The sequence below is a fragment of the Cynocephalus volans genome, chromosome 1 (genome assembly GCF_027409185.1).
Source record: "Cynocephalus volans isolate mCynVol1 chromosome 1, mCynVol1.pri, whole genome shotgun sequence".
Taxonomy (NCBI): Eukaryota; Metazoa; Chordata; class Mammalia; order Dermoptera; family Cynocephalidae; genus Cynocephalus; species Cynocephalus volans.
Window position 1 is genome coordinate 41,158,171 of NC_084460.1, and position 26,623 is coordinate 41,184,793.

Genomic DNA, 26,623 nt, shown 5'->3' on the forward strand with positions numbered 1-26,623 from the left:
CTGCCCTGCTGTTGGACCACTGTCCATTACAGGGCAGGGAAAGCTGTGCCGTGGAGCCAGGCAATCTCTGCTTCACACCCCACCTGTGGGGGCAGCCAACAGGTTCCTCTTCCCTTCTTCCCAGGTCCTTGCCTGGTTCAGGCTGCAGCAACAAGTGCACAAAGCAAGCTGGCCAGGGCTGGACTCTGGTCCCTTTATTGAGACTGAAGGGCCAGTGTGTCCATCCAAACAAAAATAAATTTCTTTCCCAAAGCCTGCCTGCAGGCTGGGGCCCATGGCTGCCCCCCAACCCAAACAACACAGGTCTGGTTCCCTTGGAGTGACAGGTGCTGGCTGCCCAGTATCTGGATACCCTTAAATGAAACAGGGACGTGAGTCCCGGTGGGGCCCTCACCCCTAGGACGGCTGGCCCCAATATCCATGATCTGCGTTGGGCCCTCGAGGCTCAGTCATCGCCCACGGTGATGACGTCGTACTCGATGCCCTGGTGCTGCAGCTGTTGGATGTGTTCAGGCACTGCCTCCTCTGTGCCAAACAGGCCCTGGGCTTGGGCCATGGCAGCATCAGCTACTGCTGCCAGAGGAAGGGAAAGCATAGTGAGTTTGAGGCCCAGGGAGCTAGGCCTGGGCCCTGGCCCCCATGGTCTTCAGGGTCCGGCCCCATACCTGTGACAGCCGAGTGTGCTGCAGCCTCAAGTTGAGCCTGTGTGACCAGCTGCTGAGGCACATACTGGATCTGGAGGGGAAGAGCCAGTAAGACATGGCTCTAGAGGAGCCCTGCCCATGCCCCAGCTCTACCTGGTTCCCCGAGGACCCTACCTGGGACTCCTGGAGGAACGGGGCCCCTTGTTCATACTGGATGTGCGTGATCTGACCCTCCTGTACCTGGAGAGAGACAATCCATGACCCTGGGAATGGGTTGTGTAGCTCTCCCCCATGTCCCATCTCCACCCCAGGCCTGGCCTACCTGGATGTGATGGCCTTCGGGGACCACAACGTATTCCTGGGGGAGCAGGTGCTGGACACCGTCTTGGGAGATGATGTACTGTACCTGAAGAAGAGTGGGGAGGAGGGGAGCTGGGGACCCACTCACCAGGAACTCAGCTAAGAAGGCAGAGTAGAGGGACAGCCACCCCCAACAATGGCAGTTACAAACATGGCCCCTTGGAGAGGTGGTTTGGGAAGTATTTCTGTCTTCAGGGTGAGACCTTGACAGGGAGAGAGGGCAAGAGATCGTGGCTGAGGGGATCAGGAGCAGCTTACCTGGTTGTCAGAGGTCACCAGGTGCTGTACTGTTTGGCCATCTGCTGTGGTGATCTCTTGGATGTAGGTGGCTTCTTCCTGCCAGGGCCAAGACAGTTCTAGCCTCAGCTCTCTGTCCCCACCCCTGCCTGTTACCTACCAGCAAGGTCCCCAGCCCTGGCTCTTACCTGATTGGTCACTGTCTGTTCCTGGGCCACAATAATGTGTTCCTGGCTCAGTGCCTGCTGTAGTCGCTCTGGGCCCAGGACCCCGTGACTGGACTGGAGTGCAGCTGGGAAGAGAGGATGCTCACCCACGGGCTCCAGAGAAAACTGAAAGGTCCCAGCCCTAACCCCGGCCCAGAGGTGCCCTCTGGCGCCGTGGCTCAAGTCTCTGGATGCACCCTGGTGCCCACCCTGTGGCCCCAGGGGCAGCTCACTATGTAGTGTGGCCAATGTCTCGTCATCGCTGTTCAGGATGATGGTCTGGGTGGGGGTCCGGGCTGTAGACCGGGCTGTAGAGGTCCCTGACTTCCTTCCATCAGGACTGTGCAGCCGCTGGATGTGGAACTTGAGGTGTCCGTTACGGTTAAAACTGAGGGAGAAGGAAGAAGGTTCAGGGACAGCTCCATGGAGTCTGCCTTGCAGCCCCCACCCACCAGTACCTGGCCTCACCGTTGCCCGCAGAGATGGCACGCGAAAGGCTTCTCTTTGGTGTGGGTCAGCATGTGTCGCCGCAGGTCCTTCTTGTTCTTGGAGGCGAAGCTGCACTGGTTGCACTGGTGGGGCCGCAGGCTTGAGTGCTGCGCCATGTGGGCCTGCAGAAGGGGTAGTTGAGCTCAGCCCTGGTCAGGACAAGAAACTGCCCACAGACAGCTGGTCAGGGAACCAGGTGAAGTAGACCCAGGAAAACCAAAACCTTGTGCACTAACTAGGAGCTGGGTGAAAAGCACGAAGCAGATCAAGATCTGGCGGTGCTGTGTCCTGAGAGCATAAACATCCACAGCCTCCATTGTTAGGTCAGTTGGAAAGTCCTGTTCTGGCTCATAGACTCAGTTTACCCATAAGTAACTTACAGGTATTGGTGAGGGGACCTATCCCATCCAGCCCTGATATTCTAGGGCTTAGTCCTGCCTAACTGTGCCTCAGTCTCCCCGTGTGGAGGGTGGGGCTCTAGGCATGCTCCCCCCACCAAGCTCTGTGAAGATGCAGGGCACGATTGGGTCTGAAAACGAAATCCTCAGGCAAACGGAGGGAGGCCCTGAGATGGACTATGAACTGGCCCAGAACGTGCCTCACTTGCCTTCTCCACACTGACTCCCACCTGCCTTGACACTCTGTGCCCTCAGTACTCTAGACAACTCTAGAGTTTCCTAAACCACGCCTCCTGCCATCACACCTCTGTACCTTTGCTCCCACGGGCCCAGCTCAACCATCTCTCCTAGTGATGTCTTCCCCAGCACTCCCAAGTTCAAATGACTTGTTCTTGAGTGTCTGTGCTCTGTGGGCACACTTGGTTCACACTGGGGCCACTATCTGCCACTAGTCATGCTATGTCTGGTTTGCCTCCCCACCAAACTGAGCTCCCTAAGAGCCAGGACCTTGATATGTCACCTCTGACCCTAGAGGGGAGCAGAGGATCTGGCTTGAGGGGGTGCTCAATAAAGGTTTGTTATACAAATGAATGACAGCAGAGGCAGGGGTTGGGGGAGGCGGGGTGGCAGCACCTACCCGGACCTCAGGCCACTGGCGGGCACTGAAGGGGCAGTCAGGGCATTTGAAGGCACTAGGCCCAGCATGGGCCCGTTTGTGACTCTCCATCTCAGCTCGGCCAGGAAAGGCCTCTGCACAGATCTTGCAGGAAAACTTCTTTGATGCTGCTGATGGTGGTGAGGGGGGCACTGCCAGGCCCAGGGCTTTGCTGGCTACAGGAGGTGGGGAGGCAGAACTCTGGGGGTCTCCCACCTGGTGGGTCCTGGCTGGAGATGGAGGCTCAGGGCCATCTCTGGGCAGCCCCCCACACTGCAGCAGAGGCCACTTGGCTCCAGAGGCCAGAGCATCCGGACTTGGGAAGGAGATGGAGCCATCTGCAGTCAGCTGTGGAGAGACCAGGGAGCATGAGGTGCTGAGGAGGGAAGGGAGAAGTTGGGGGTGAGGGAGGGGTTGGTTATCCTAAGCCTCACCTCAATGTGGTGCAGCTGGGTCCCATCAGCAGCCATGATGTAGTGAGTAGCAGCTTCTTTTAGGGTGTCACTCACAACCACAGTCTGGGCTGCCTCACCTGGGGGCTCCTCGCTGTGGTAACAGAGAAGAGGAGGGATAAGGCTGGGTTCCAGGAGAGGATGAAGGACCACAGGAGCTCCTTTCCCCAAAAAACAGGCATCAACTGAGGGGTGACTGCCACCACAGATGGACTCGAGTCAGAAGGACCCTGGGTTGAACCCTGGCTTTGCCTGTGCCATCTGAGCCTCTGCCATCTCCCAGGGGTCCTGGCCAAGTAAGGCAGGAGGATAGGGCCAGGACAACAGGTGGCAAACAGGGTGGATCTGCCCCACAAGCCTGGTCTCTACAGCCTAGTTGCGGAGGTGAGGCTAACAAGGACCTGTAGCCACAAGCAGAAGGCAGATGCTGGGACTGGTCTTCCCAGGTGCTGGACAAGACATGGACCTAGGGCCCTGACTTCCATCCCAGCTCAACAATTTGGCACTTGGATTCAAGGCTCCCTCAGACAGCCTAAGAATTCAGTGAACCTAAAAACATTTCTGTCCCAAACTTGCTCACTGTAGGGAAACTAAGTGCAGGTGCCAGGCCTCAAATGCTAGCAAAGGAGCCCAAGCCTGCTACAAATGTTGGAAATGGGAAACACCTGGGATCATCCAAGACAAAGAGCACAAGGGCTTGGGAACCAAAGTGACCAGGGTTCAAATCCTCACCTACTGCATGTCCAGCTTTAGGCCAGTTACTTAACTTCCCTGCGCTGTTTACTCATTTATAAAGTGATGGAAACATGGATCTCACAGGAATGGTTTAGGGGAGCTCATGAGCATCAAGTGCCCAGAAAATGTAAGGTACCAAAAAATGGTACCTCCTGACCTCCTGAGAATTATGATCTCCCCCATCACCCAATCGCTTTATTATATGTCAGGATTTCTGTCTCCTGCCAACTGGGCTTGGATGGGGAGGGGCCAAATATGACTGCTCCACCACATTTATACAGGGCTGAAAGGGCGGCTGGCTGGTTAGCTCAGCCAGTTGTAGTGCAGCCTTATAACACACAAGTTCAGATCCCTGTACCAGCCAGCCACCAAAAGAGAAAAATGAAAAGGCTGAAAGGAGCCCTGCAAGTGGCAGTCTCACCTGTAAGGTGTGCCAGGAGCTGATGTCCCCTCCTCCATAGGAGGTGCCGTGATGACGCTATAGCCAGCCCCACCAAAGGGACTGGGTGCCAGGGTGATCTGCTGTAGGTCAGGATTGCCTAGCTGGCTCTCAGCTGCCACATTGGTCCCGGGCTCTGCCACATGGAGGGTTACCACCTGTGAAGTGGCACCTTCGGGGGAGGGCTGACCACCAGAGGATGCCAACTCTGCTTCCACGTCCTCTGACTTCACCATGGCCACCTGCAATGGCACCAGTGGGCATGATGGGCGGGGTACTTGACAAAGGTGCTGGTGTTTGAGACCTGTATCTATCTCAGTGCCTCAAAGCTCACCTACACTCCAGCCACGCCCAGCATGCCGCTGCTCATTTGCACAACCCAAGTTCTTCATAAAATACACTCTGGTTTTCCAAATCCCACTCAGCAACTGGAAACAGACTAACAAAAACAGGGCAGAGTGATTTTGCCCCCCAGGGGAAACAAAGAAATGGGGGCCGTACTTAACTCATATCAGAGATAAAAGGTGGACTTCCTTGTCCACCTTGTTCCCTTGGACTTCCCTTGCAGGGATGGGCCAATTAGCTTGCTTAGGAGAGCGTGGTGCTGATGACACCAAGGTCATGGGTTCAGATCCCCATACCAGCCAGACACCAAAAAGAAAAAGAAAAAAAGGATACCCCTGAGGTATCCCAGGATTTTGGAGTTGGCCAGTGAGCATAGTTGGTTAGAGTGCAGCCTTATAATACCAAGGTCATGGTTTCAGATCCCTTTGCGGGCAAGCTGCCAAAACCGAAAAAAAGATGTACAAAGAGCTCTGATGATGCAATAACAGAATGACTAACAACATAATAGGAAGATAGAGACAGGACACAAACAGGTAATTCAGAGAAGGAATAGAATGGTCTCTAAAAATACAGAAAGAAGTTCAGCCTCAATTATAATCATACAATTATAAATTTAAGACCAGTTAGCTCAGCTGGTTAGAGTGCAGTGTTATAACACGAGATCAAGAAATTGGATTCCTCTATCAGCCAGCCACCAAAAATAAATTAATTAATTAAGATCACAAACTCTATCAGGTTGGTAGAGATTTATAAAGACAGACAATACCCAGTACTGACAAGAATGTAGGGAACATACCGTAGTGGTGGTCATACAAACTGGCATATATTTTTACAAGACTTTGTACCCTCTGATCCTCCAGTTCTACTTCTAGACTTTTTTTCTTTTAACTAAAAAAATGTTTATGAGCTTTGAAAATATACGTACATGGAAACACTGAATTAACAAAAAACTGGAAACCCCACCAATAAAGGACTGGCTAAATAAGCTTTAGCACATCTATACAATGCTATATGATGGAATGATACAGAGACATGATCTGAAGATGTTATGAGAATGAGTAGATCACACACTGCTGAGTGAATAAAAGGAATGTTGTCAATGAGTAAGAAGCTTGAAAACAAAGGTCTAGGTGTTAGTGTGTGTGTGGACAAAACCCTCAAGAAATTCTTAACCCATGAACTGGTTATTTAAGGGGAGAGGAGAAATGTTAAGGACTTTCACCACCTTCTATACTGAACATTACTTAATGTTCATTTTGGTTTTTTATAAGCACATGCTTTTGTAATCAGGAAAAAACAAACATGAGACTGGCAAGAGAATAGCAGACAGATCAATAGAATAGAACTGAAAAGTCTACAGATTCCTGTACATGTGGGAATCATAAAAAGGACATTTCCAACCACCAAGGAAGACAGGATTATTCGGTACACTGCACTGACCATCTCTCGGGAAAAAAAAAGTTTCTTTGTCCCTTTTCCACTCCCACTGCTTCACTTGACTACCCTTAAAAATTTTTTAAAACAATGAAAAATTAAAACCCTACCTGTTCGCATACACCCAAAATAAATTCCAGGTGGAGTAAAGATTTAAGTGTACGGCTGGCCAGTTAGCTTGGTTGGTTAGAGCGTGGTGCTGTAACACCAAGGTCAAGGGTTGGGTTCCCCATACCAGCCAGCCACCAAAAAAAAAAAAAAAAAAAAGACAAGTGTAAAATGTGAAACCCTAAGGAAAAAAACACAAATGAATGTTTACATAATCTTGGGGTAAAGGCTAGGGAAGTCCTTTCGACGGATGATACCAAAGGCTAAAACTATAAAGGCTGATATATTTAACTACCTAAAAACGTAAAACTTCTATACACCTCCAAACACCATGAACTGAATTCTATGAAGATTTCCAGGTCCAATGCCAGCCTCCCTCCTCCGTGGAGTTTTCTGTCCCCTGACCCCCGGCAGTATGTTATTGCTCCAAGTTCTTGGAATTTATAATCTCAAACACACACTCTCCATTTTTTCAAGAGGCTGGGACCTGGGAGGTGCTAACAAACTTCCCTCTGCCTTGGAGAAGGGCTGGCTGTACAGGGGCTGGAGGAGGGAGGGGTGAAGGTGACCTTGGGCAGTTGGGTGGAGGAGGGGAGGAGTAAAGATGATGAACCTGGGGGAGGATGTGTTGGGCTTGAGGTGCATATGTCACAGCCACTGGAACTCAAGAGAGAGGCCCAAGCTGGATAAAGCCTTAGGAGACTTCAGGCTGAAGGAAGTATCACTCAGCTAGATGGAAAGCCAATTCAGACCCCTGGGGGAGCACCCACAGGCACAGGGTGGCCACAGAGCTAGGAGAAAAAACAAGTAAGAACAGGGCCCTCAAAACCACGGGAGCAGCACGTATTGCTCAGAATGGCAGAGGCTGCTGGAGACTCTGGAGAATGGAGTGGGAGATCCTGCTGGGGCCTCCCTGGCACAGCTGGTCCCCCTCTGTTTTCCCACTGGGTTTCAGTGGATATGTCTCCCTCATTAACTAGGAGCTCCACAAGAGTGGGGCAGGTCCGATTCGTTGCTTTCCTCTATTCCAAGTGTTTAGTGTAGAGCTGGGCACCTAAGGCAGCTGGGCAGGGGAGGGTAGGGGAAGAGGCCCCTAGGCAGCTCACCTGCAGGGCTGCACCCCCCAGCTCCCGCTGGGAGCTCATGTTCAACAGCAGATCCAAAGCTGTCTGTGTGGCCATCGCAGCTGACTCCTCAGCTCCTGCGTGGGTGAGACCTGAGCCTGAGAAAGGGCTGGAAGACCGGCACCAACGCCACCCACCCCATATTCCAGCCCCCACCAGCATGACCCCTGCCCCACTCCAGAAGCACCCACCCTCCCTCCAAGCTCACCTTCTTGGTAGATGATGGTGGCGCCACCCAGGGTGTCAGAACAGAGCAGCGGGGGCGTCTCAGGTGACTGGAAAGGTGCTGCTTCTGGGGGGATCTGTGGGGTGGGAATATAGCCAAGCCTGAGAGGTAATGGCCCAGATTCAAATGCCATTTACCAAGCACCTCCGATGTGTCAGGCATTTTACATCTATTGGCTTGTTTTATCTTCACAACCACTTTTCAGGTATTCATCAGCTCAGTTCTACAGATGAACTAGACTCAGGCTCCGAGAGGTGAAGGAGCTGGCCTGATACCCTACTGCCAGTAAGTAGCAGGGCTAGAACTTGAACTCAGGACAATGTGACTCCTGTGAGAGCCCATGTTCTACCAGCACACTGTGTGGTCCATCTTCCTGGAGCTACCGTGTGAGCCCACGTGGCAGACTGCTAGCTACCTACCCTGAATCCATCCTCCCCTTCCTTCTTGCTAATAGAACTCTGATTTTCATCAGGGGGGCAATGTACCCATCTGTAAGACTCCATTTCTCAGCCTCCCTTGCAGCTACGTAAAGTGTAGCCATATGGCTAAGCCAGGAACTTCTGTTAAAGTTTATGAGGGAAACAGACAGATAGATGGCAGGCATCCTTTCACCTTTCCCCAATCCCTTCCTCCTGCTTCCTGTCTAGGATGTGCCTGAGAAGACTGGTGTTCCTGCAGCTATATTGGACCATGAGGCAACTATAAAGACGGAAGTCATGTGCCTAGAATGGCTGGGCAAAAATACTGAGAGAACTTGGTCCCTGATGACCATGGAACAGCCACGCTATCCCTGGACTGCTGATCTTTAAAATCCTTTTCTTTGGCAGCTGGCCAGTACAGGGATTGAACCCTGGACCTTGGTGTTACCAGCACCACACCCTAACCAACTGAACTAACCAGCCGGCCCCCAGAATTCTTTTATACGAGAGAATAACAAACTATTATCCCAATTAAGCTACTGGTATTCCCATTCTCTACTACTAGCACTGGAGAGTCATTCCTACTCTAAGCTAAAGGCTGGCATATCTGTGACTCAGCTGGTCTTTACCACAATCTAGAAAGGCAGGGGTCATTTTGCATCCCAATGCACAAATGAGGATGCTGGGGTGGGGAGGCGGCATCCCACTGTCATCCCGGCCCTGCCCCCAAGCCCTTTCCGTGCTTCCTTCTGTGCTCAGCTTGAGCTTGCCTCAGGAGGTTCTGGGGAGCTGGGGGGTGGTCCAGGGGCTGCACTGTGCTGCTGCTTCAGCTCTTCAATCTGCTGCAGAGAAAAGAAGGGGCGGCGGCGAGAGGGGGGCTCCTCAGGATGGCGCCGTCCCCATTCCTCAAAGTTGCTTGCGTGTCGGCACCGAACGTGTAGGCGGAGGTTCTTCTTGTGCCGTGTGCTGAAGTGGCAGTACTCACAGGCAAAGGGCTTGGCCCCTGTAGGCACATGTTGGGGATGCTTGCACCCACCCACCCTCTAATCCGCCCCTGCCAGGAAGCCTTCCCTGACCCCAAAGACCTCTCCAACTGACTTGCTCCCAGTGACTCATTCCTATGCTTAGACAAACACATGCCACTGTTCAGTCTGGTTGGCCAGGACAGAATGAATCAGGGCTGCCCTCTGCACTCACAGCCTTCCTGTCAGAGCACATTTTCAAGGTCATATGACCACACATTCCCCTTGTGATCATCCGCCTCCAGGTAGGAATCTGGCTAAGGGAACCCCTTGTTACATTTCCCTAATCTCCCCTAGTGTGCCTACCATAGGGCTGGGCACCAAGGAGGACCAAAAGCCACCTTTTGTTGTAACCTCTGTGGGCCAAGCATGTACTGCTCCTTCTGCTGCTCCATCTGCCCAGGTGCTGTGGAACGAATGGCCCCCCCCAAACTCGCTGAAGCTTAAATTGTGTACCCCAAAGTTCCAGGTATTGGAAACTTGCCCCCCACTGTAACTGTTGAGGCTGGGAAGTCCTATTAATGGAAATTGGAAGGTGGAGCCTTGAAGAGGTGATTACACTGTAGGAACATGCTGCAGTGAATGGATTAATAATGCTGGTCAGGGGTGTGGCCCAGAGGGCTTTAAAAGGAGAACCCACAGAGAATCCCTCTCTTTGCTCCGCCATTTTCTGCCATGTGAGACCTCTGCAGTACTGTAAAGCCACCATCAAGAAGACCCTCACCAGATGTGCTCCCTGAACTTTGGACTTCCCAGCCTCCAAAACTGTAAGCAATAAATTTTGTTCTCTAATAAAGCACCCAGATATTTTGTTATACGCAACAGAAACGGACTAATACACCAGGGCAGGGCCCAGGTGACACCTGTCTCTAGCCCTGGCGCCCAACACACACAGCACTCAGGAACAAAAGGAACTCACTTTCCTAACAACCCTTCTGACTTACCTATTTCACAACTAAGGATGGTTCAGAGAAGGCAAGTGACTGGCCACACCCACAGGAACCTCCCTTTTTATATGAAGGACTTTGGCTGTTCCCAGTGAAGGAAGAGGATGAGAGCCAAGCCTTCAATCGGGAATACAGGGAGTTCGGGGCTGGTGGGGGGTGGGACTGGGGGATGCCTAGCCTGACCTGTGTGCTTGACAGCCACGTGGGAGAGCAGAAAGTCCTCTCGGAAGGTGCGGTAGGGACAAAAGCTGCATTTGAAGGGCTTGTCGCTGACGTGGGACAGCTGGTGATTCAGCAGTGCCTTCTTGTCCTCACAAACAAACTCACAGAACTCACACTTGAACCTGCAGGCAATTACATGGACGAAAGCTCAGAGATGGGCTGGGGGCTACTCCCATCCCCCGGGCCTCCTAGGGGATGTACCTGCGGTTGGCAACAGCCTGGATGTGCGTAAGCAGGTGCATTTTGAAGGTGTAACGCTTCTTAAAGGACTTTCCACACTGTGAGGGGTAAGGTGGAGTTAGAGGGAGAGATCACTCAGGGAAGACCCTCGCCCCCAACCCCAGCCTGGCTCTTGGCCCCAACCCACCTTGTCACACATGTGGGGCTTCTCAGTGCTATGCGTCTTCATGTGCTGTGTGAGTCTCTTCTGCATGGGGTACACACGGCCACACACGGGGCAGGGGAAAGAGCTTAGCTTTGGGGTCTGGGAAGGTACAAAAAGGAGCAAGATGGAGAGAGAAGGGGAGGAGGGAGGGTGAGATCTCACTTCCTGCCCACCACCCCCACCCCCACAAGCAGCCCCCAGGCAGGCTCCCTTCCCAGGCAGGACCCCAGACTCACCGGATCTGGCCTCTTCTTCCTGGAGGAGAAAGGCCTAGGAGTCAGACCATCGCTTCCCCAATCTCACCCCAGACTTTCTCACCTTGATCAGATCCAGTCTCAGCCCTGAGCCTCCCCACTCCCCACCTAAGCTCCTTTCTCTTAGAACAGCATTCCCCCAACTGGAGCTCAGTGGGTAAAATGCCAAGAGGAATGCTGTAAATAACACACTCTGCACCAACTATATCTAGGAAATGGTGTGTTCTTTCTCTCGCTCAATCACAAAATACATTTGCATAATAAAGGCTCTAAGAAGTCCAGCAAGAAAGAGAGCTGTTGAACAGGTGTTATTCAACCTGGTGACCCTAATCTTATTTGGCCACATAACTCCTTTTTCTTTTCCTTTAAGAAAACCTATAAGCACGTTGGAAGGTTGACTTTTCCACAAACAAGGATGGAGTCACCATCCTCGTGTATCTCTGTATCCAATCTCTGCCCACCCCCTCATGAAGCTAACTCCTTCCTGAAGCTGCAGATCTAATTATAATTCAGTAAGCAATCACTAGGCCCCTAAGGAGTTTGTTTCTTTTTGTCCTAAGTTTGCTCTCAGCACCATGATAGATGACTGTGGACCCAGAGTCCAGAAAATCTCTGGATTATTTGCTGAGCCCCTTTAGGCACACAATTCCTTCACTCCCCTCAACAACTGTCTCCATTTTACAGATGAGAAAAGAAAACTTGCAGCAGGGAAAAGATTGAACTGGGGACCTCAAGGCACTGCTACTGTCCTGCTCTGAGCCAAATGATCTGGGATGAATTACCTTGCCTTTCTGATCATGTCTGGGATATGCAGCGAATGAGGCTGGTGCAGAGGAGGTGCTCGGTAAGTGAGGACCATGGTTTTCCTGGGCCTCCACTTTCCTACCCCACCCCCCTGCCCCCCCACACCCACTGACCGGTCTCGGCTGTGCACAGCCGCATGCCGGATGACATCCTTCCGGTAGACACTGGTGTAGCTGCACTCATCACACTTGTAGGGCTTGCTGCCCACATGGTTGAACATGTGCTCCTGGGAGAGGCAGAAGGACAGTGGGCTGGGGCTTGGCCTCCCTCCCACCCCCACCTCACCCATGCCCACAGCCTTAGGGTTGCTGTGTGATCAGGCTCTTAACATGGAAGTGTGGACAGCAGTCCTTGCTGCAAGGGTTGAGGCCTCTGAATGCTGGGTACTCTTCCCATCGAGAATACCCACTCTGTGCCAGGCCCTGTGCTGGCTCAAAATTTGACAGAGAAGGAAACTGAGGCTCAGGGAGAAGGAACCTTGCAGATGGCAAAGCTTGGAGCTGAACAGGCAGTGTGGTTCCAACCTATACCCTTCTTACCGCATGTCCTCTGCAGAGCCCAGAAAACAACTTCCAGGTCACAGGTCCCTGTCTGTGTAGGAAGAAGCACCACGTGCAGAAAGCCCAGGGGCTCTGAATGCCCATGCTCGAAGTATCCCCTGCCACACTCACTACAATGGCCAGGCCAAGCCACAGTATCCTGGGTCAGTAAAATAGAACTATTAACACCTACGGCCCCATTGGGCCGCTCAAGGATGAAATTATGCAGGTATTGGATAAAAGACAGGTGTAAGGCTGCTGCAGGCCTGCACAGGCACCTTTGGGCTAAGGAGAGAAAGAAGCCCCTTTCTTGAGATACATTATTGCCATCTACTGGCAAACTTTCTAACACACTAAATTTGATGGAACCAGAGTTTTACTGCCATCTGCCAGTCTGTGGTGGTGAACAAGCAAATCCATGATGTATATACCCTGAATAGCACCCTTGAAAATGTGATTGATTCCACCATGCACTGCACAACCTGCAAACCCCCGCATGGAGGCCTTCCAGCAGGGGCTGAAGCACTAAGCCTCTTCAGTGGGTTGGGGGCCAGATATATGCCCTACAAAGGCACAGGAGAGGGGTGATTCCACTCCCTGTCAGCGCCACCAGCCGGCCCTTGCTTGCCTTCTTCATCCTCCGCCCAGCCCCACGCCTTCCTGGATGCCCACCTTGAGCGAGGACCAGCGGCGGGAGCGATAGCTGCACTGCAGGCACTTGAAGAGCTGGGGGTCACCGGCCTCATGGGAGTTGACGTGGAAGCGCAGGTCCTCGTGGGACAGAAAGCGAGAGCCACAGATGCGGCACAGGAAGGGCCTCAGCAGCGGTTTGGGTGACTTGTAATAGTACCTGCCAGGAGGGTGTGTGGAGGTCTGGCTGGGTTGGGGGCCCCAAGAGTCCAGTCTGCTGCCTTGCCCACCTCACCTCTGCGGCACGTACTTGCGGTATTTCTTGCCTAGGAAGCGCCTGGAAGGTCGACCACGGCGGCGGGGCGGGGTGTCCGGCTCGTCCTGGTAGGAGGGCGCTGTGTTCTCTGTGTCTGACTGGCTCACGCCAGGTTCCACAGGGGCCCTGCCAGTTTTGCCCAGGGCCACCAGGCATCCTGGGCCTGAGGAGGTGGGAGCCTCAGGATCCTGTGGCTCTGGAGGGCTCTGTCCACTCTGGGAACTCACAAAAGGGTCTCCTTCCACACCTGCCATGGACATACCAGGCCACAAATCAGCCACAGACACACCAGGATAGATGGGCCAGAGGCCAGCCAAAATACCCTCCCGCCGCCCCCCACACAAGGACAGCTGCAGACAGCCCATGCCCAGAGGGCAATGTAGATACCACACCCCTCCTACAGCTGATGTGCTGTAAGCACAGTATTACTCAACCTGGACACTATCTGGAGCAACAGTGAGAGATTGGGGACCTGGGTTCTAGACCTGGCTTTGTCACTAACTTGCTGTGCATCCTCAGGCCATGCTACTCTCCTCCCTGAGTCTCATTTGCCCCATCTGTCAAATGGAGGCAATAATCGCTGCTTTGGTAAACTTACAGGAACATTCTAAAGTCTGAAGCAACAGCAGTGCTTTTTTTTTTTTTTTTTTTTTTTTTTTTAAAGATGACCGGTAAGGGGATCTTAACCCTTGACTTGGTGTTGTCAGCACCACGCTCACCCAGTGAGCTAACCAGCCATCCCTATATGGGATCTGAACCCATGGCCTTGGTGTTATTAGCACCACACTCTCCTGAGTGAGCCACAGGCCGGACCCAACAGCAGTGCTTTAACGTTAGTATTCCCTACGGAGGTGCGGGGCTGCAGGGTGGAAGGGAGGGACATGCTTGAAAACCTTTTAAGTCTGAAGAATCTGAATGTGTTATCTCTTTAAAAAAAAAATCAACAGTATTTATATATAATACTTTAAAAATTAAAAATGATACAGACAATGCTGATAACATCCTGTTTCTTGATCGGGGTGCTAGGTTATACAGGCGTGCTTTCACCTTGTGACAACTCATTGGCATGTGTAGCACATGTGTGCTTTTCCATATATATATATACACCTAAGAAAAGTTATTTTGAAAAAGAGACTAATGAATGAGTCTTCCAAACTGCACGTACACAAACACCTACCATGCACTTTTTTGTGTATATTTAACCCTTAAAGCAATCCCAAAAGGCAAGTGCTGCTGTCATTTCCACTCATAAATAAGGGAACAGGAGATTCAGGAGGCAAAGCAATGTGCTCCAGGTCACAAAGAGTGTAGGTGGCAGAGTTGGCACCAACTACTGGGTATTTCCTGTCCCCAGCTTGTGATGCTTCAAGCCAGAGATCCTCAGGCCTTAGATTTGTCCCTCCTCTGTTCTCTTTTCAGTAATATTTAAAATTTATCTTATTAGTTCAGTTATAAAGACCCCAACTTCTCTTTTGTTGTGACAATTTACTATTGAAAGGCACTTTTCACAAAGCTGAGATATAGCTTCCTGAGTTAGCATTTCTTGAGCTTGGGTCTAGGAGGGCTTTCCCCTTTACAAGGAGGCCTGCAGGTCACCCTGGTTTGAGATCACTGCTCTGAACAGCACACCCAGCCCCCAAAGCTCCACAAAACACAGAGAGTGCCCTTGACCCACCCACATGGCCCCTCCCATGACTAAGTCTCACCATCTGGGATGTCTGAAGTCTCCAGGCGAGGCAGCTTCCGGGGCCGGCCAGGTCTCCTTCGGGGTCTTGGGGTACTGGGGGTGGGATGCTGGAGTCGTAGCTGCCGGCCCCGGGGCTCATCTTCAGCTGGATTATAGTCGCTGTCCTCTGTGAGGACAGTAAAGAAAGGTGGACAGTGGCTGGACCTGCTTTTCAGCCTTGACCCCTGCCTAGCTCCTCTGGGAAGAGGCTCACTTTCCCTCCCTCCTACTCCTTCAAGCCCACAGTGACACCGCCTCCAGAAAGCCCTTCTTGTGCCCCTCTCTGCTGACTGTGAGCATCCCTCCTCTGAGTTCCTGCAGTCCTTTCTCTGTACCTTTCCTGGCACCTGCCACTAGCTCGTATGGCACCTTTATGTGAATTAGAAGAAGGCACCCCTTCCTCAAGACACTTTACAGCCATTGTTAGAAAACAACTGTAACAAACACAAGGTCAAGGGTTCAGCCAGCCACCAAAAAGAATTAAAAAAAAAAAAAAGACAGGTATACAAACTCTATGACTGCACCATCCAAAACAGCAGCCACTAGCCATATGTGCCTACTGAGCAGCTGAAATATACTCAGCCCAAAATGAGATATAATTTAGTGTAAAATACACAGTGAATTTCAAAAACTTACTATCAAAAAAGAAAAAAAACCTCATTAATAATTTTTATGATTACATATTGAAATAATATTTTAGATATATTAGGTAACTGAAATATATGATTAAACTTAATTTCACCTTTTTTTTAAACATGGTTTCCAAAAAAATAAAAAATACACATGTACTTTTGCTTGCACTATATTTCTGTTGTACCAATATGAACGGACCTCTTGGGTTCTCTTTCAGTGTGCAGCCTGCACAACTGCACACAGAGTTCCCAGTCTTAGCACAGCCACCTCTGTCTTATACTGGAGGCACTGTGGGTGCATGCCAATTCCTCTTTCCTGGCCCTCCATGTGGGCTGGCAGGAACTCAGTGAGTATCTGTAGATGGGGGTGGGGATGGCAGGCCTAGGAACCATGGCGGCCTACCCTCCAAGTCATCAATGGCACCAGCATCTACGATGTCGTCATCCTCCTCCTCCTCTGGCCCCTCTTCCTCCTGGGTCTTGGTTGAGCTGCCCCACTTCCGTAGCCGTCCCTTCTTACAAGCTGCTGCTGCTACTGGGGAGGTGGGGGGAGGGAGGGTAAGACAAGCTTGCCACGTCTGGCTCCCAGTACCCCACCCCAACACTTGCAGTTCAGGCTGCTATTGGCGCACCTGGGCGGAAGTGCCGCTCCCTCATGTGGCGCAGCAGTGTAGCCTTGGTGCTGCTCCGGTACTGACACATCTTGCACTTGAACTGCTGCACCACTACAACCTCCATCATGGCCTCCAAGCTCTGCAGGTCCGGCTCCTCAGAGCCAGTGGATGGGGGTGGCTGCACGGGGGAGCTGGGCCCACTCTGTGCCTCCTCATGTGGTTCCAGGCACGTGGATGTGGATGTTGGGCCGTCGGCCAGGGCCTCAATGGCTGCCAGGCTGTGGGTCAGGGTGGAACTGGACATGGCCGATGTCATGGGGGCACCTGGGAGTGAGTGAGTGGGTTGGAGGGGAGGTTAAGCGGAGGGCAGGACTGGCCATGAGCTACAGCTGCCCCTCCCACACAGGCTCAGGGATCTCAGAAACAAATGCCCTACCAGAGGCCACCTTGTCAGTAGGAAAACTGAGGCCCACAGCAGTGGATAACCTGCCAAGACCACACACGGAGTAGGAGGCAGAACGTGTCCTTTTGTACTCCCCCACCCTCTGTAGGGCGCCCTGGGTCTGGTGTCTAGGGTCTTACCATCATCTGGACCCTGCAGGATCAGGTACCGTGTGGTCTCGGCCCCGCCATCCTCAGCACTGGTCACAGTGATGCAGCCTGGGCAGAGATGCGGGGAGGGAGTTCCCAGCTATAGGCCCACACCCCTTCTGGCCCATCCATGCAACTGCAAACCAGCTGCATCGCCCCTCTGGCCTCAGTTGCCTCCCCTGGCAGGGCTATTGGTAAGTCTGGTGTGAGTGACATGCCGGCTCAGCAGCAGACCTACAGTTACATGGTACGCCATGACTACCCCAGCTGCTTGGCCATTGACCACTAAACCTGGAAAGTCCTCCTCCTTCCCCTCCAAACTTCCTCAAGGCCAAGGCCCAGCTCCTGCATCATTCTATTAGGGTTGGCTTCCCAGACTATCCCAGGGCTTTCTGAGGTGCTATGGCCTCTATAAATGTCATTAACAATAGCAGGTAAAGTGTGTACTTACAAACTCTGAAGTCAGACTGTCTGAGCTCATGGCCCAATGCCATCCACTGCTTGCTGGTGACAGTGGGATAAGTTATTTTATGTTCTCTGTGCCTCAGATTTCTCATCTGGACTGTGAGGATAACAGCATCTACCTTTTGGGGTTACTAGGAGGATTAAATGAGCTGCTCTATGGAAAGTTTAGAACAGTCTCTGGCACAAAGTAAGCAATAACTGTTTCTACTATTTATTGAGTGCTTGTCAAATGCTAAGCACTATGCTAAGAACTTTACTGCACTATCTCATTAAATCCTCATGTCATTTACCACCATGAGACAGGGGTTATTGTTCCCACTTTACACATTTGACGTGGTGAGGTCATTTGCCCAGTTCACACAGCTGGGGTGTGAACAGCTGGCTGCTGGACTCTGCAGGGAAACCCCTGTGGGGGAGGGCCTTGCTGCCCTCTGTCTGACTCACTCTGGATAAGATCGGGCCCAATGGTGGATTCGATGATCTTGTCAATGGCTGAGCCCAGGTCTGAGGAGGAAGCCGTGCAGTCAGACACCAGCATATTGGGGTCTGGGAGTGCGCTGGAGTGCACCAGTGCTGGGGGGCCACCTGTCACCCCGGCCACTGGCCCACGAGACACAGAAGATGAATCAGGGAGATAGCCATGAGGCAGGGGGTCTGTGCTCGAGCTGCTCTCAGATACCTCCTCCTGAGGGCAGGAAACAGGGAGGGAGAAAGTTTAGGAGCCAGGGATGGGGCAGGGCAGCCTGCAAGCTCCCACTTGTTAGAGAGAGCTCTCCAACCCAAGGACATGGTGAGTGGGGCCACTCATACCTTCAGCCCCATTGGGGAGCAGTGGGAGAAGCCATCTAGTCACAGAATCCCCCAAGAAAAAGTCCCAGCGTCCCTGGATCTGGTTAGGGGTTACCCCAGAAAAGGGGAAGGAACCCCCACACTCTCCACACCACATCCAGGTGCAGCTATTTTCATTGGGCTTTTGCATAAATTGTTCCCTCTGCCTGAAACTTCCCAGCATCACCCCATGGCTAACTACCACCCAGTCTTCTCATCAGCATTTAGATGGTACCTCTTCTAGGGAGCCGACTCTGACCCCAAGGCCAAGTTAGGACCACTTCGTCCTCAGTGCTTTAGCCGCCTGCATCCCTCCACACGACTGTTCACTCTGCATCCCAACATCCCCCTCACCAGACTGTACCCTCCACAAGGGCTGGGACTACACCTGTCTTGTCCTCTGTTGTATCCCCAGGGTCCAGCACACTCTGGTAGGCCTATCTCTGTGGAGTTAATGAAACTCCTGAACCCCAAAGTGAGGGCCATTGTTGTGTACTTCTATCAAGTGATGTCTTGAATATGATCATGATCTTGCAGATAATAATAGCCAAAACTTATTGAGTGCTTACTATGTGCTGAGTACTGTCTTAATTGCTTAATTAATTCACTTAATCTTCACAGAAACGCTACGAGGCAGGAATATTTATTACTGATGAGGAAACTGAGAGCTAGAAGTTGGGTAGTTTGCTCAAGATCACTGAGCTAGGAAGTGGCAGCACTAGGAAGAGTTGATTTCCAAAGTGTTCCAAGAGAATACCTAATAGGATCTCATGACCAAGTACCTTGGAAGCAGGTATTCCTGCTCTACTTTACAGATGGAAAGGCTGAGGCTCAAAGAGGTCTCCCAGTGAATTAGAGGCAGAGCCAAGACTTGGACCAAGACTCTCAAAGCGTGAGGACAACAGGTAGTGTAGTGGGTAAAATCACAGCCCATTAGAATCCTGGCTCTGGGTTCTCAATATGCACTCTGTGCCTCAGTTTCCTTTTCTGTAAGACGTGGACAAAAGTGGTCTATGCCTTATACACGTTTAAATGAGAAAACCCATGTTAGGTGCTGGGCATGGTGCCCGGCTCACAGTAAACTAGAAACAAGTATTGACTACAAACAAGCCTTGCTGGCTGTTTCCCCTTGGCTGTCAGGTCCCTGCCTTCACCCACGCCAGCCAGCCCGGTCCGTACCGGAGAGCGGCTGCTGTGATCCGAGCTTTGCCCCACGCCAGAGTCGTCAGCCTCCGCCGGCCCCGGGACGGCCGCGGCGTCGCTGCTGTCTGCGGACACGGCTTCCGAGGTGCCCACACCCAGGCCACTCTCGGAGGGCTCCTCGGGCCGGCCAGGCCGATGGGCCGCGTCGCTACTGCTCTCCACCTCGTTCTCCTCCATCGGCTTGGGGGACCGCCTGACAGGGAGGTGCAGCGTCTGGGGCCTTCACTCTGCAAGAAGAGGTGACCGGGGCTGGAACAAGTGGGCCACCCTCCCGGCCCCAGCAACCAGGGCCCACCCAGCAACACCCTTGAGCCCATTTCGCAGACGCAAAGACTGAGTCTCCGACGGGGTGGGGCCTTCTCGCGTATTGAGAGGGGAACTGCGGGAAACAGGACGGAGAAGCCCTGCCTCCCAAGCTAAGCCCTTCCCCGGGAGAGTGGTCAATGGCCGGTAATCTTGACCCTTTCCTTGCCTCCATGATTTCCGTAGAGTGGTTCACTCTGTGGGCCCGGTATGGGCTCAGTGGTTCAGCCCTAGTGGTCCCCCCTTATTCCCCCAGGGTGCAGGGTCAGTGGTACAGCCCGCAGGGCCCCTGGGTCAGTGGTTCGCTCCCCCCCGCCCTTGGTTCCCCTGCGGAGGGGGCTGATAGCGACGGTCTCGGGGCCTGGCGACTTGGGGCTGTCCCCGGCGCTGCCTGAGCTCCAGGCCCGACGCCATCTTGTGCCGGCTCCGGCTTTCCGCTCAGGCAAGTGCGAGAGCGACTAAAGGGCCTGGGACCCCGGGGCCCTGTTCGGACAGCCCCGCCGGCCCGGGACCTCGCCGTCGGGTATCCCCTCAGGGTGGCCCCACTCCAAGGCAGGGGGAAGTGGAGCGGCCAGACTCTACCCAACACTCACCTGAAGCTTCTGTAGCCGCGTTCTCCTCCGACTCCGGCATCGACGAGGTCGCCATCCTCTTTCCCCCGGTGCGGAGGAACCCATCGGCCTACCGTAGGCCGGAACTACTTCCTCCTCAGGCCCAGGGAAAAATGTTTCCAGTGTTCGGCAGGTCGCCCCGAGGCCTGAAAATCATAATCACGTCCGGAGAGACTGTATGATTTTATATATCCCCTAGCATGGGTGTCGGGGTTCACTGTGGCATGTGGACTACTTTCTCTCTCGGCGGAGGGTTACATACCAGTTGGTTATATGACGTCACTGCAGGTCCCTTCCCCGGGCCGCAGGGTTGGGCGTGGCTCCTGGTTGTTTAGCCACGCCCCTCCTGGAACTGCTGAGAAAGATGTGCGGCCACCGGAGTCTCTGAGTATGCCAGAGAGGAGTAAACTAATCAGTCACTTTACCTGGCTTTTTAACCGATCTCTTAACGCTCTCCTTGAGCCTAATCGGATCCTGTCTGATTAGGCTTGATGTGTCCTGACGGGAGGGGAGCGTGCAATCCTTGTTGTGCAGACGGGGAAACTGAGGCCCGGAGACTGGACGGGCTGGTCTAAAAATCACGTCAAGTGAGGGGACTCGGGAGGCAAGTCCTGATGGTGGGTTGGGGAAATGGAGAGGAGTTAATGCCTAGCCCTTAGTGAGCTTTGTATACATATGATTTAACTGAGTAGAGCTGGAGGTTAAGACCTCCTCCCACAGCTGTCCTTTGCTCAATGTAGGTGGCGTAGGTGTATTTGAAGATTCGCAATCCTTCAGAAAAGGTTTGCCTCTCCTCCTGGATGCCTGAAATGCCTCCTTCTGTTTAAACCTTTTTAGCATTTTGCAGTAGAAGAGCACTAGAGAGGGAGTAAGCCACCCTGGTTTTGTCCCTAAGTCTCTGTGTCGCACAAGCTATTTTCCTCAATTGAAAAATACGAATCTGGGGGAAGTCTCAAAAACTCCTGCAGAGAAAACTTATTAAAAAGGACAAAGGGTGCTTTCATCTGAGTATGAGTGGGTTTACCTGATGCCTTCCTAGGTAAAATTTTCCTTCTCTAGGTTTCCTCCTTTGCAGGGAAAATAAAGCAGGAGGCCTGTGGCTGTATTAGGCCCCGCGTTCCCCATTCCCTACCATCCAGCAGAACCAAGCAGGCCCCTAGAGCCGTCCTGGAGACCTGGGTTAGCGCTGGTGTGATGGCAGGTTGGTTTTGCACTCCCCAGGCAGTTTTCCAACGTGGACCAGATTCCTCAGCTCTACAGAGGTACCCCCCACACCTACCCCGTGCCAGTAGGATGCATCCTGCCTCTGCCCCAGTCACCTCCTCCAAGAAGGTCAGGGTACTCATGAGTAGCCCCACAGCAACCCTTCCCATCTTCTTTTTTTTTTTTTTTTTTTTTTAAAAGATGACCGGTAAGGGGATCCTAACCCTTGACTTGGTGTTGGCAGCACCACGCTCAGCCAGTGAGCGAACCGGCCATCCGTATATGGGATCCGAACCCGGGGCCTTGGTGCTATCAGCACCGCACTCTCCCGAGCGAGCCACGGGCCGGCCCACCCTTCCCATCTTCAGACCAAGACTCAAACCTAACCTTTGCCTTTGCCACAACATCACAAGATTGCAGAATATCATGAAACAGGAGAAGAGCTCAAGGCCAAGAGAGGGAAAACTCATGGCTCCTTGGCAACAACACATCAGAATCCTTCCATTACGAAGACAAGTAAGCAAATCCTGATTTTCTGACTGCTAATCTAGGGCTTTCCCCACCAGAGCATGCAGTTTGTATTTCTGGCCTCAGCTTTGTTGAGAAGACTTCTGGAAGCAGTGAAGGGGCTCTGGGTTAGAAGGACATTAAAGAGGACCATTAAGAGGAGAGGAGCCAAGAGGGAAGGAGGAGGGAATGTGTCCGGTACTGTCTGCGTTTTGCTGCATCATGGTATCTTAAGGAAGCTGGGGTTATCTTCCATTGTAGAGAGGAGGAAGCTGAGGCTCAGAGGGGGGAGTGACCTATCCAAGGTCACACAGCCAAGAAGGTAGAGCTGGGATATGGACCCAGGTCTATCTATTCCAAAGCCCCAAGCAATTTAAGTGTGTACTTCAAAAAGTTCATGGAAAGATTTGTATTATCTTTTACCGTGTGTGTGTGTGGGGGGTGGGGGGTAGTATGGGGATGCACAAGGCTGTGCTCTAACCAATGTATTATCTTGTAATTTTATTTTTCCATGAACTTTCTAAAGTACCCTCATAGGGACTTTGTGAAGTATGCTTAGTAATCATAACACTTAAAATATTCTGTCAGTCACTGTTCTAAGAGCTTTATCTACATTAGTTTATTTAATCCTCATAACCGCCCTAAGAGGTATTTGTCATTATTATCTCCATTTTACATATAAAGAAACTGAGGCCCAGAATAGTAAAGGAATCTCCCTAAGTAAGGCGTGGAGCTGGAATTAAAAACTAAGCAATGTGGCTCCAGACTCCACACTTTCAGATTGCTGTACCATTTCTCATGTAGTAATAATAACACCTGGTTCTTAGATGACACTTTATCTTTTCCTGGGTCAGACAGGGTGGTTACTATTTTCTCATTTTATAGGTGAAGAAACTGAAGCCCAGAGAGAGGAAATGACTTGCTCGGTATCACACAGCAAGTTTCCTGATCTAATAGAAAGGTGTGCAAGTCCAGGTCAGACCTCCTGCAGTAGAGAGTAATCATATTAACGAATGTTTATTGAGCACTTACTAAGTACCAGGTGCAGCATTAGGTGGTTTATACACATTTTTAAACTAATGACAACTACTAGATAACTCTCAGTATTCCCATGTGACAGGTAAAGAAACTGAAGCTCAAGAGCAGTGAAGCGCCTTGTCCAAGATCATGCACTTGATGGTCAGCAGAGTTGGGATTCAATCCCTGGTTTCCTGACTCCCAGTCTAGTGCTCCTTCTGTTGTACTAAATGCCCCAGGAGGGCAGCAGAGCTGTGAAAAGGCAGTCAGCAGGTGGGTGCTCTGGGCTCATCTCTACCGGCTCTCTCCATGCCACTGCCATCTATGTGTTTGGCTAAACCTGATTTTAAAAACCTATTTATAGCTTAAAACTGTACCACCACTTGGAATAATGAGTCCCTTAAGTTGACTCCCCATGGTGTAAATTAAGGCTTCCTTTTATTTGTCCTAAATCTTTCTATTTCAGGATTGGAGGGGGGTAAGGTCGTGGGGAAAGGCCCTAGGACCAGAACACTTGGATTCAGAAAATAGGCTGAAGTCCAAATAGTGTTTGCTTGTTTATATAGGATGGTGATTCTATATCAGGCATCAGGTGACATGTATGCAAACATGTCATCTGATTATTACAAAGACATGAGGGGTAGGCAGGGCTTGGCTTTTCGTCTCCTTTAATCTGTCTTGTTTCCTATGGTATCCCCAACATTTATCACAGTTTTGCAGACACAGGTAGATGCTAGATACTTATTTGTTATATGAATGAATGAATGAACTCTCATTTAATAGACAAGGAAATAGAGACACAGAATATCAGGGGTCTAGCCAGATGATTCAAAAGAGGGAATTTAGGGGGCTGGCTGGTTAGCTCAGTTGGTTAGAGCATGGTGCTAATAACACCAAAGTCAAGGGTTTGATCCCTGTACTGGCCAGCCATCAAAAAAAGACAAAAAAAAAAAAAAAAAAAAAAAAATGGGGCCGGCCTGTGGCTCATTTGGGAGAGTGCGGTGCTGATAACACCAAGGCCGTGTGTTCGGATCCCATATAGGCATGGCCGGTTTGCTCACTTCAGAGAGTGTGGTGCTGACAACACTAAGTCAAGGGTTAAGATCCCCTTCCCAGTCATCTTTCAAAAAAAAAAAAAGAAGAGGGAATTTAATATGGGAAATTAGCTACAAAGTTGTTTGATGGGCAGAAATAACAACCAGGGGAAGTTGAGGCAAAATTGAGATTAGCAATTTCAGGAAGCCACTACCTCTCCTAGGGCTGGAGGTATAAAGGCAGGAGATGGTATAACTAGAGACCAGGAACTGGGGCCACCTGAAGAGAAGCTGGAATCACAGCAGGCCTGTTTAGCAGGAGCTGAAACCATGGAGTAGTCACTGCAGCTGCTGAAGCACCCCCCACCCTACCCTTCCCAAGGCTGAGAGAGATGGGGAGAAATATCTGGCTTCTTCTTTCCTCTTCCTGCCTAATCTCTCACCAGGGCTTCCCTTTGGCCAAATCTAGCCAGAAGCCAGTTGGCAAGGAAGCCCAGGAAATGTGGTTTGCAGGGATCAGCCTCTGCCATACACAGCAGAGCAGGAGAAGGGCAGAGGATAGATTTGAGATAAACAAAAATGAAACAGCCAAATGATCCCTTACCTAGAAAGGAGCCACATCATGTATGTTTGTCAGGCAATGCCTCTCCCCAAATTGAAGTCTGTGTGATCTTTGTTTGTTTATTCTTGTATTTTTAAACGTTAAGCCAATGGGTCATATTATTCTATGATTTTTATTATTTATTTACTTATTTACTTATTTATTTGGCAGCTGGCCAGTACAGGGATCCAAAACATGTGATTTTTCTAGGTTCCTCATCACCTTTTCCAGGAAGCCTTCTGGGACTCCTTCCCAGTACGAGTTGCTATCTCTCTATGGTGAGTTACCCTGTTACGCTGTACATGCCTCTGTCATAACATATACCACCGTGTAATGAGCTTCCTCAGTGCACTGAGCCTCCCAACGTCATACCTGAGTCTGATTTGTTTTTCTGCTGGGTAGAAAATTGTTGTTGAATAGGTTGGCTCTTAGTAGGATAACATGGAGCGGAGAACTCTAGAGTAAGAACTCCAAACCAAAGATCCAGCACCTATATTTAAATGCTATGTGACCTTGGGCAGACTTCCTTCCCTGCGAGTCTCAGTTTCCTGATCTGTAAAATGGGAAAACATTAGTACTCACAGGGAACACTGAGGAGTAAAAGGGAGAATGTGTAGCCATGCAGTTAAGCTTGTAGGCTCTGGAATCAGACTGTCGGCAGTCAACCCCCAGCTCTACTGTGAGTAACTTAACTCTCTATTCTTCTTCTTTTTTTTTTTTTTTCCTTTTTTCTTTCTTTATTTGACTTAACTCTCTATGCCTTTGTTTCCTTCCTTATAAATTAGAGATGACATTAATACTTCATACGGTATTCATGAGGATTAAATGAAACAGCGTATGGAAAACTGTGCAAGTGCTCAGTAAATGTGCCCAGTATCATTACGTGTGGTGCCCAGCCCAGTGGCTGAACACTGACCAGGTAAGCTCTCAATGAGATATGTCGTACAGGGAGCCTGTCTTTCTTGTTTACCACTGCAGCTGAATTACCATGCATGGTCATTGGCACATAGTAGGTGCTCAATCAATATTTGTTGGGTCATTGAACAGTAACTGAGTTACTTATGATAATGTTATTCTGCCTATGAGTTCAGTGCTTTGTGACCTTCCCTTCTGCCCCTGGCACCACAGAGGACATACAGCCTACAACACCAGCCCAACTCTGGCACTGAGATGTCTTGTACAGGCCAAGGGACCGTCTTGGAAGTGAAAGTGGGAACTTCTGGGCCTGTGGGGAGGGGGCATGCACAGCAGGAGACAAGGGTTTGGAGCAAAGGACTAGCAAAAGGATCTAACATTGATTGAGTACCTATTATGTGCCAGATGTTATACATACTATTGCATTTCCTCCTCACAGCAGCCTGCAAAGCACAAATCATTACCCCCATTTTAGAGGTGATGAAATGGGAGATCTGTGAGGTAAGGAAATTCATCCAAGGTCGTGTAGAAATGAAGGAGCCCAGCTTGATTTGAACTCTGGACTGTCTGGCTCCAGCCCCTGTTCTGTCCACTGTACCAGCTGCCTCCCAGAGGGCAGGAGATTGGAAGCTGAACCGCACACCATACAGGAAGCCCCAAGAGCCGATGCCAAGGCCGGACTGAGGCTGAGTGACAGCTTGAGACCATGACTTTGACAGCTATACTGAGGTTGGCCCAGAAGCAAATGGTGCTAAATTTGAATGCCTGGGAAGACGAGCTGTGATCATGAAGACAAGAGACGGGGAAGGGCTGCAGCAGGGTGTTGAGGAGGTGCTGGCTCTGAACAGAATGTCCTTGGGCCCTGCCTCCAACAGAAAAAGCTCCCTACTTTCTTACTCTATGACCTTGAGCAAGTCACTCAACCATCTCAGTTCAGTGTCCTCACTTGTCACACAAGATCACTACCCCTCCTGTGTTGTCAT

The 26,623-nt window shown here is 51.2% G+C and overlaps 1 protein-coding gene, 1 long non-coding RNA gene and 1 other non-coding gene across 5 annotated transcripts; 2 read left to right on the forward strand and 1 right to left on the reverse strand.

Annotated features, from left to right (window-relative positions):
• Nucleotides 1-102: 102 nt before the first annotated feature.
• ZNF335 (zinc finger protein 335) lies at nucleotides 103-20,575 on the reverse strand. Of its 3 annotated transcripts, none has more exons than XM_063105891.1 (28): nucleotides 20,346-20,575; nucleotides 19,426-19,676; nucleotides 17,863-18,103; nucleotides 16,945-17,022; nucleotides 16,381-16,686; nucleotides 16,152-16,283; nucleotides 15,097-15,243; nucleotides 13,385-13,637; nucleotides 13,117-13,294; nucleotides 12,019-12,131; nucleotides 11,084-11,102; nucleotides 10,830-10,946; nucleotides 10,664-10,740; nucleotides 10,424-10,584; nucleotides 9,042-9,274; nucleotides 7,835-7,928; nucleotides 7,609-7,703; nucleotides 4,598-4,857; nucleotides 3,424-3,535; nucleotides 2,972-3,337; nucleotides 1,916-2,058; nucleotides 1,681-1,835; nucleotides 1,430-1,533; nucleotides 1,263-1,340; nucleotides 967-1,050; nucleotides 819-884; nucleotides 666-735; nucleotides 103-570 (listed from the first exon to the last, which is right to left on the reverse strand). In XM_063105891.1, the coding sequence occupies exons 2-28, from the start codon at nucleotides 19,624-19,626 to the stop codon at nucleotides 446-448; spliced, it is 4,008 nt and encodes a 1,335-aa protein (XP_062961961.1). In that variant the 5' UTR covers nucleotides 19,627-19,676; nucleotides 20,346-20,575; the 3' UTR covers nucleotides 103-445. The 3 variants fall into 3 exon arrangements, with proteins under 3 accessions (XP_062961961.1, XP_062961954.1, XP_062961950.1); XM_063105884.1 differs by having other exon boundaries at nucleotides 104-573; nucleotides 16,152-16,280; XM_063105880.1 differs by having other exon boundaries at nucleotides 104-573.
• On the forward strand, nucleotides 9,892-14,011 carry LOC134384365 (uncharacterized). The gene is made up of 3 exons (XR_010024238.1): nucleotides 9,892-10,060; nucleotides 11,786-11,945; nucleotides 13,093-14,011. It is a non-coding gene; the product is annotated as an uncharacterized LOC134384365 (long non-coding RNA).
• A 3,367-nt stretch (nucleotides 20,576-23,942) lies between the features above and the next one.
• TRNAI-AAU (transfer RNA isoleucine (anticodon AAU)) lies at nucleotides 23,943-24,016 on the forward strand. The gene has a single exon. It is a non-coding gene; the product is annotated as a tRNA-Ile (tRNA).
• Nucleotides 24,017-26,623: the final 2,607 nt, after the last annotated feature.

Bases quoted from the DNA above. Each gene is read 5' to 3' on its own strand.
- ZNF335 (XM_063105880.1), bottom strand. From the start codon at position 19,626: ATGGAGGAGAACGAGGTGGAGAGCAGTAGCGACGCGGCCCATCGGCCT. The intron at 13,295-13,384 runs GTACGTGCCGCA...CCCTCCTGGCAG, and splicing joins CTAGGCAAGAAATACCGCAA to GTACTATTACAAGTCACCCA. The intron at 7,704-7,834 runs GTGAGCTTGGAG...TCACCCACGCAG, and splicing joins CACCATCATCTACCAAGAAG to GAGCTGAGGAGTCAGCTGCG.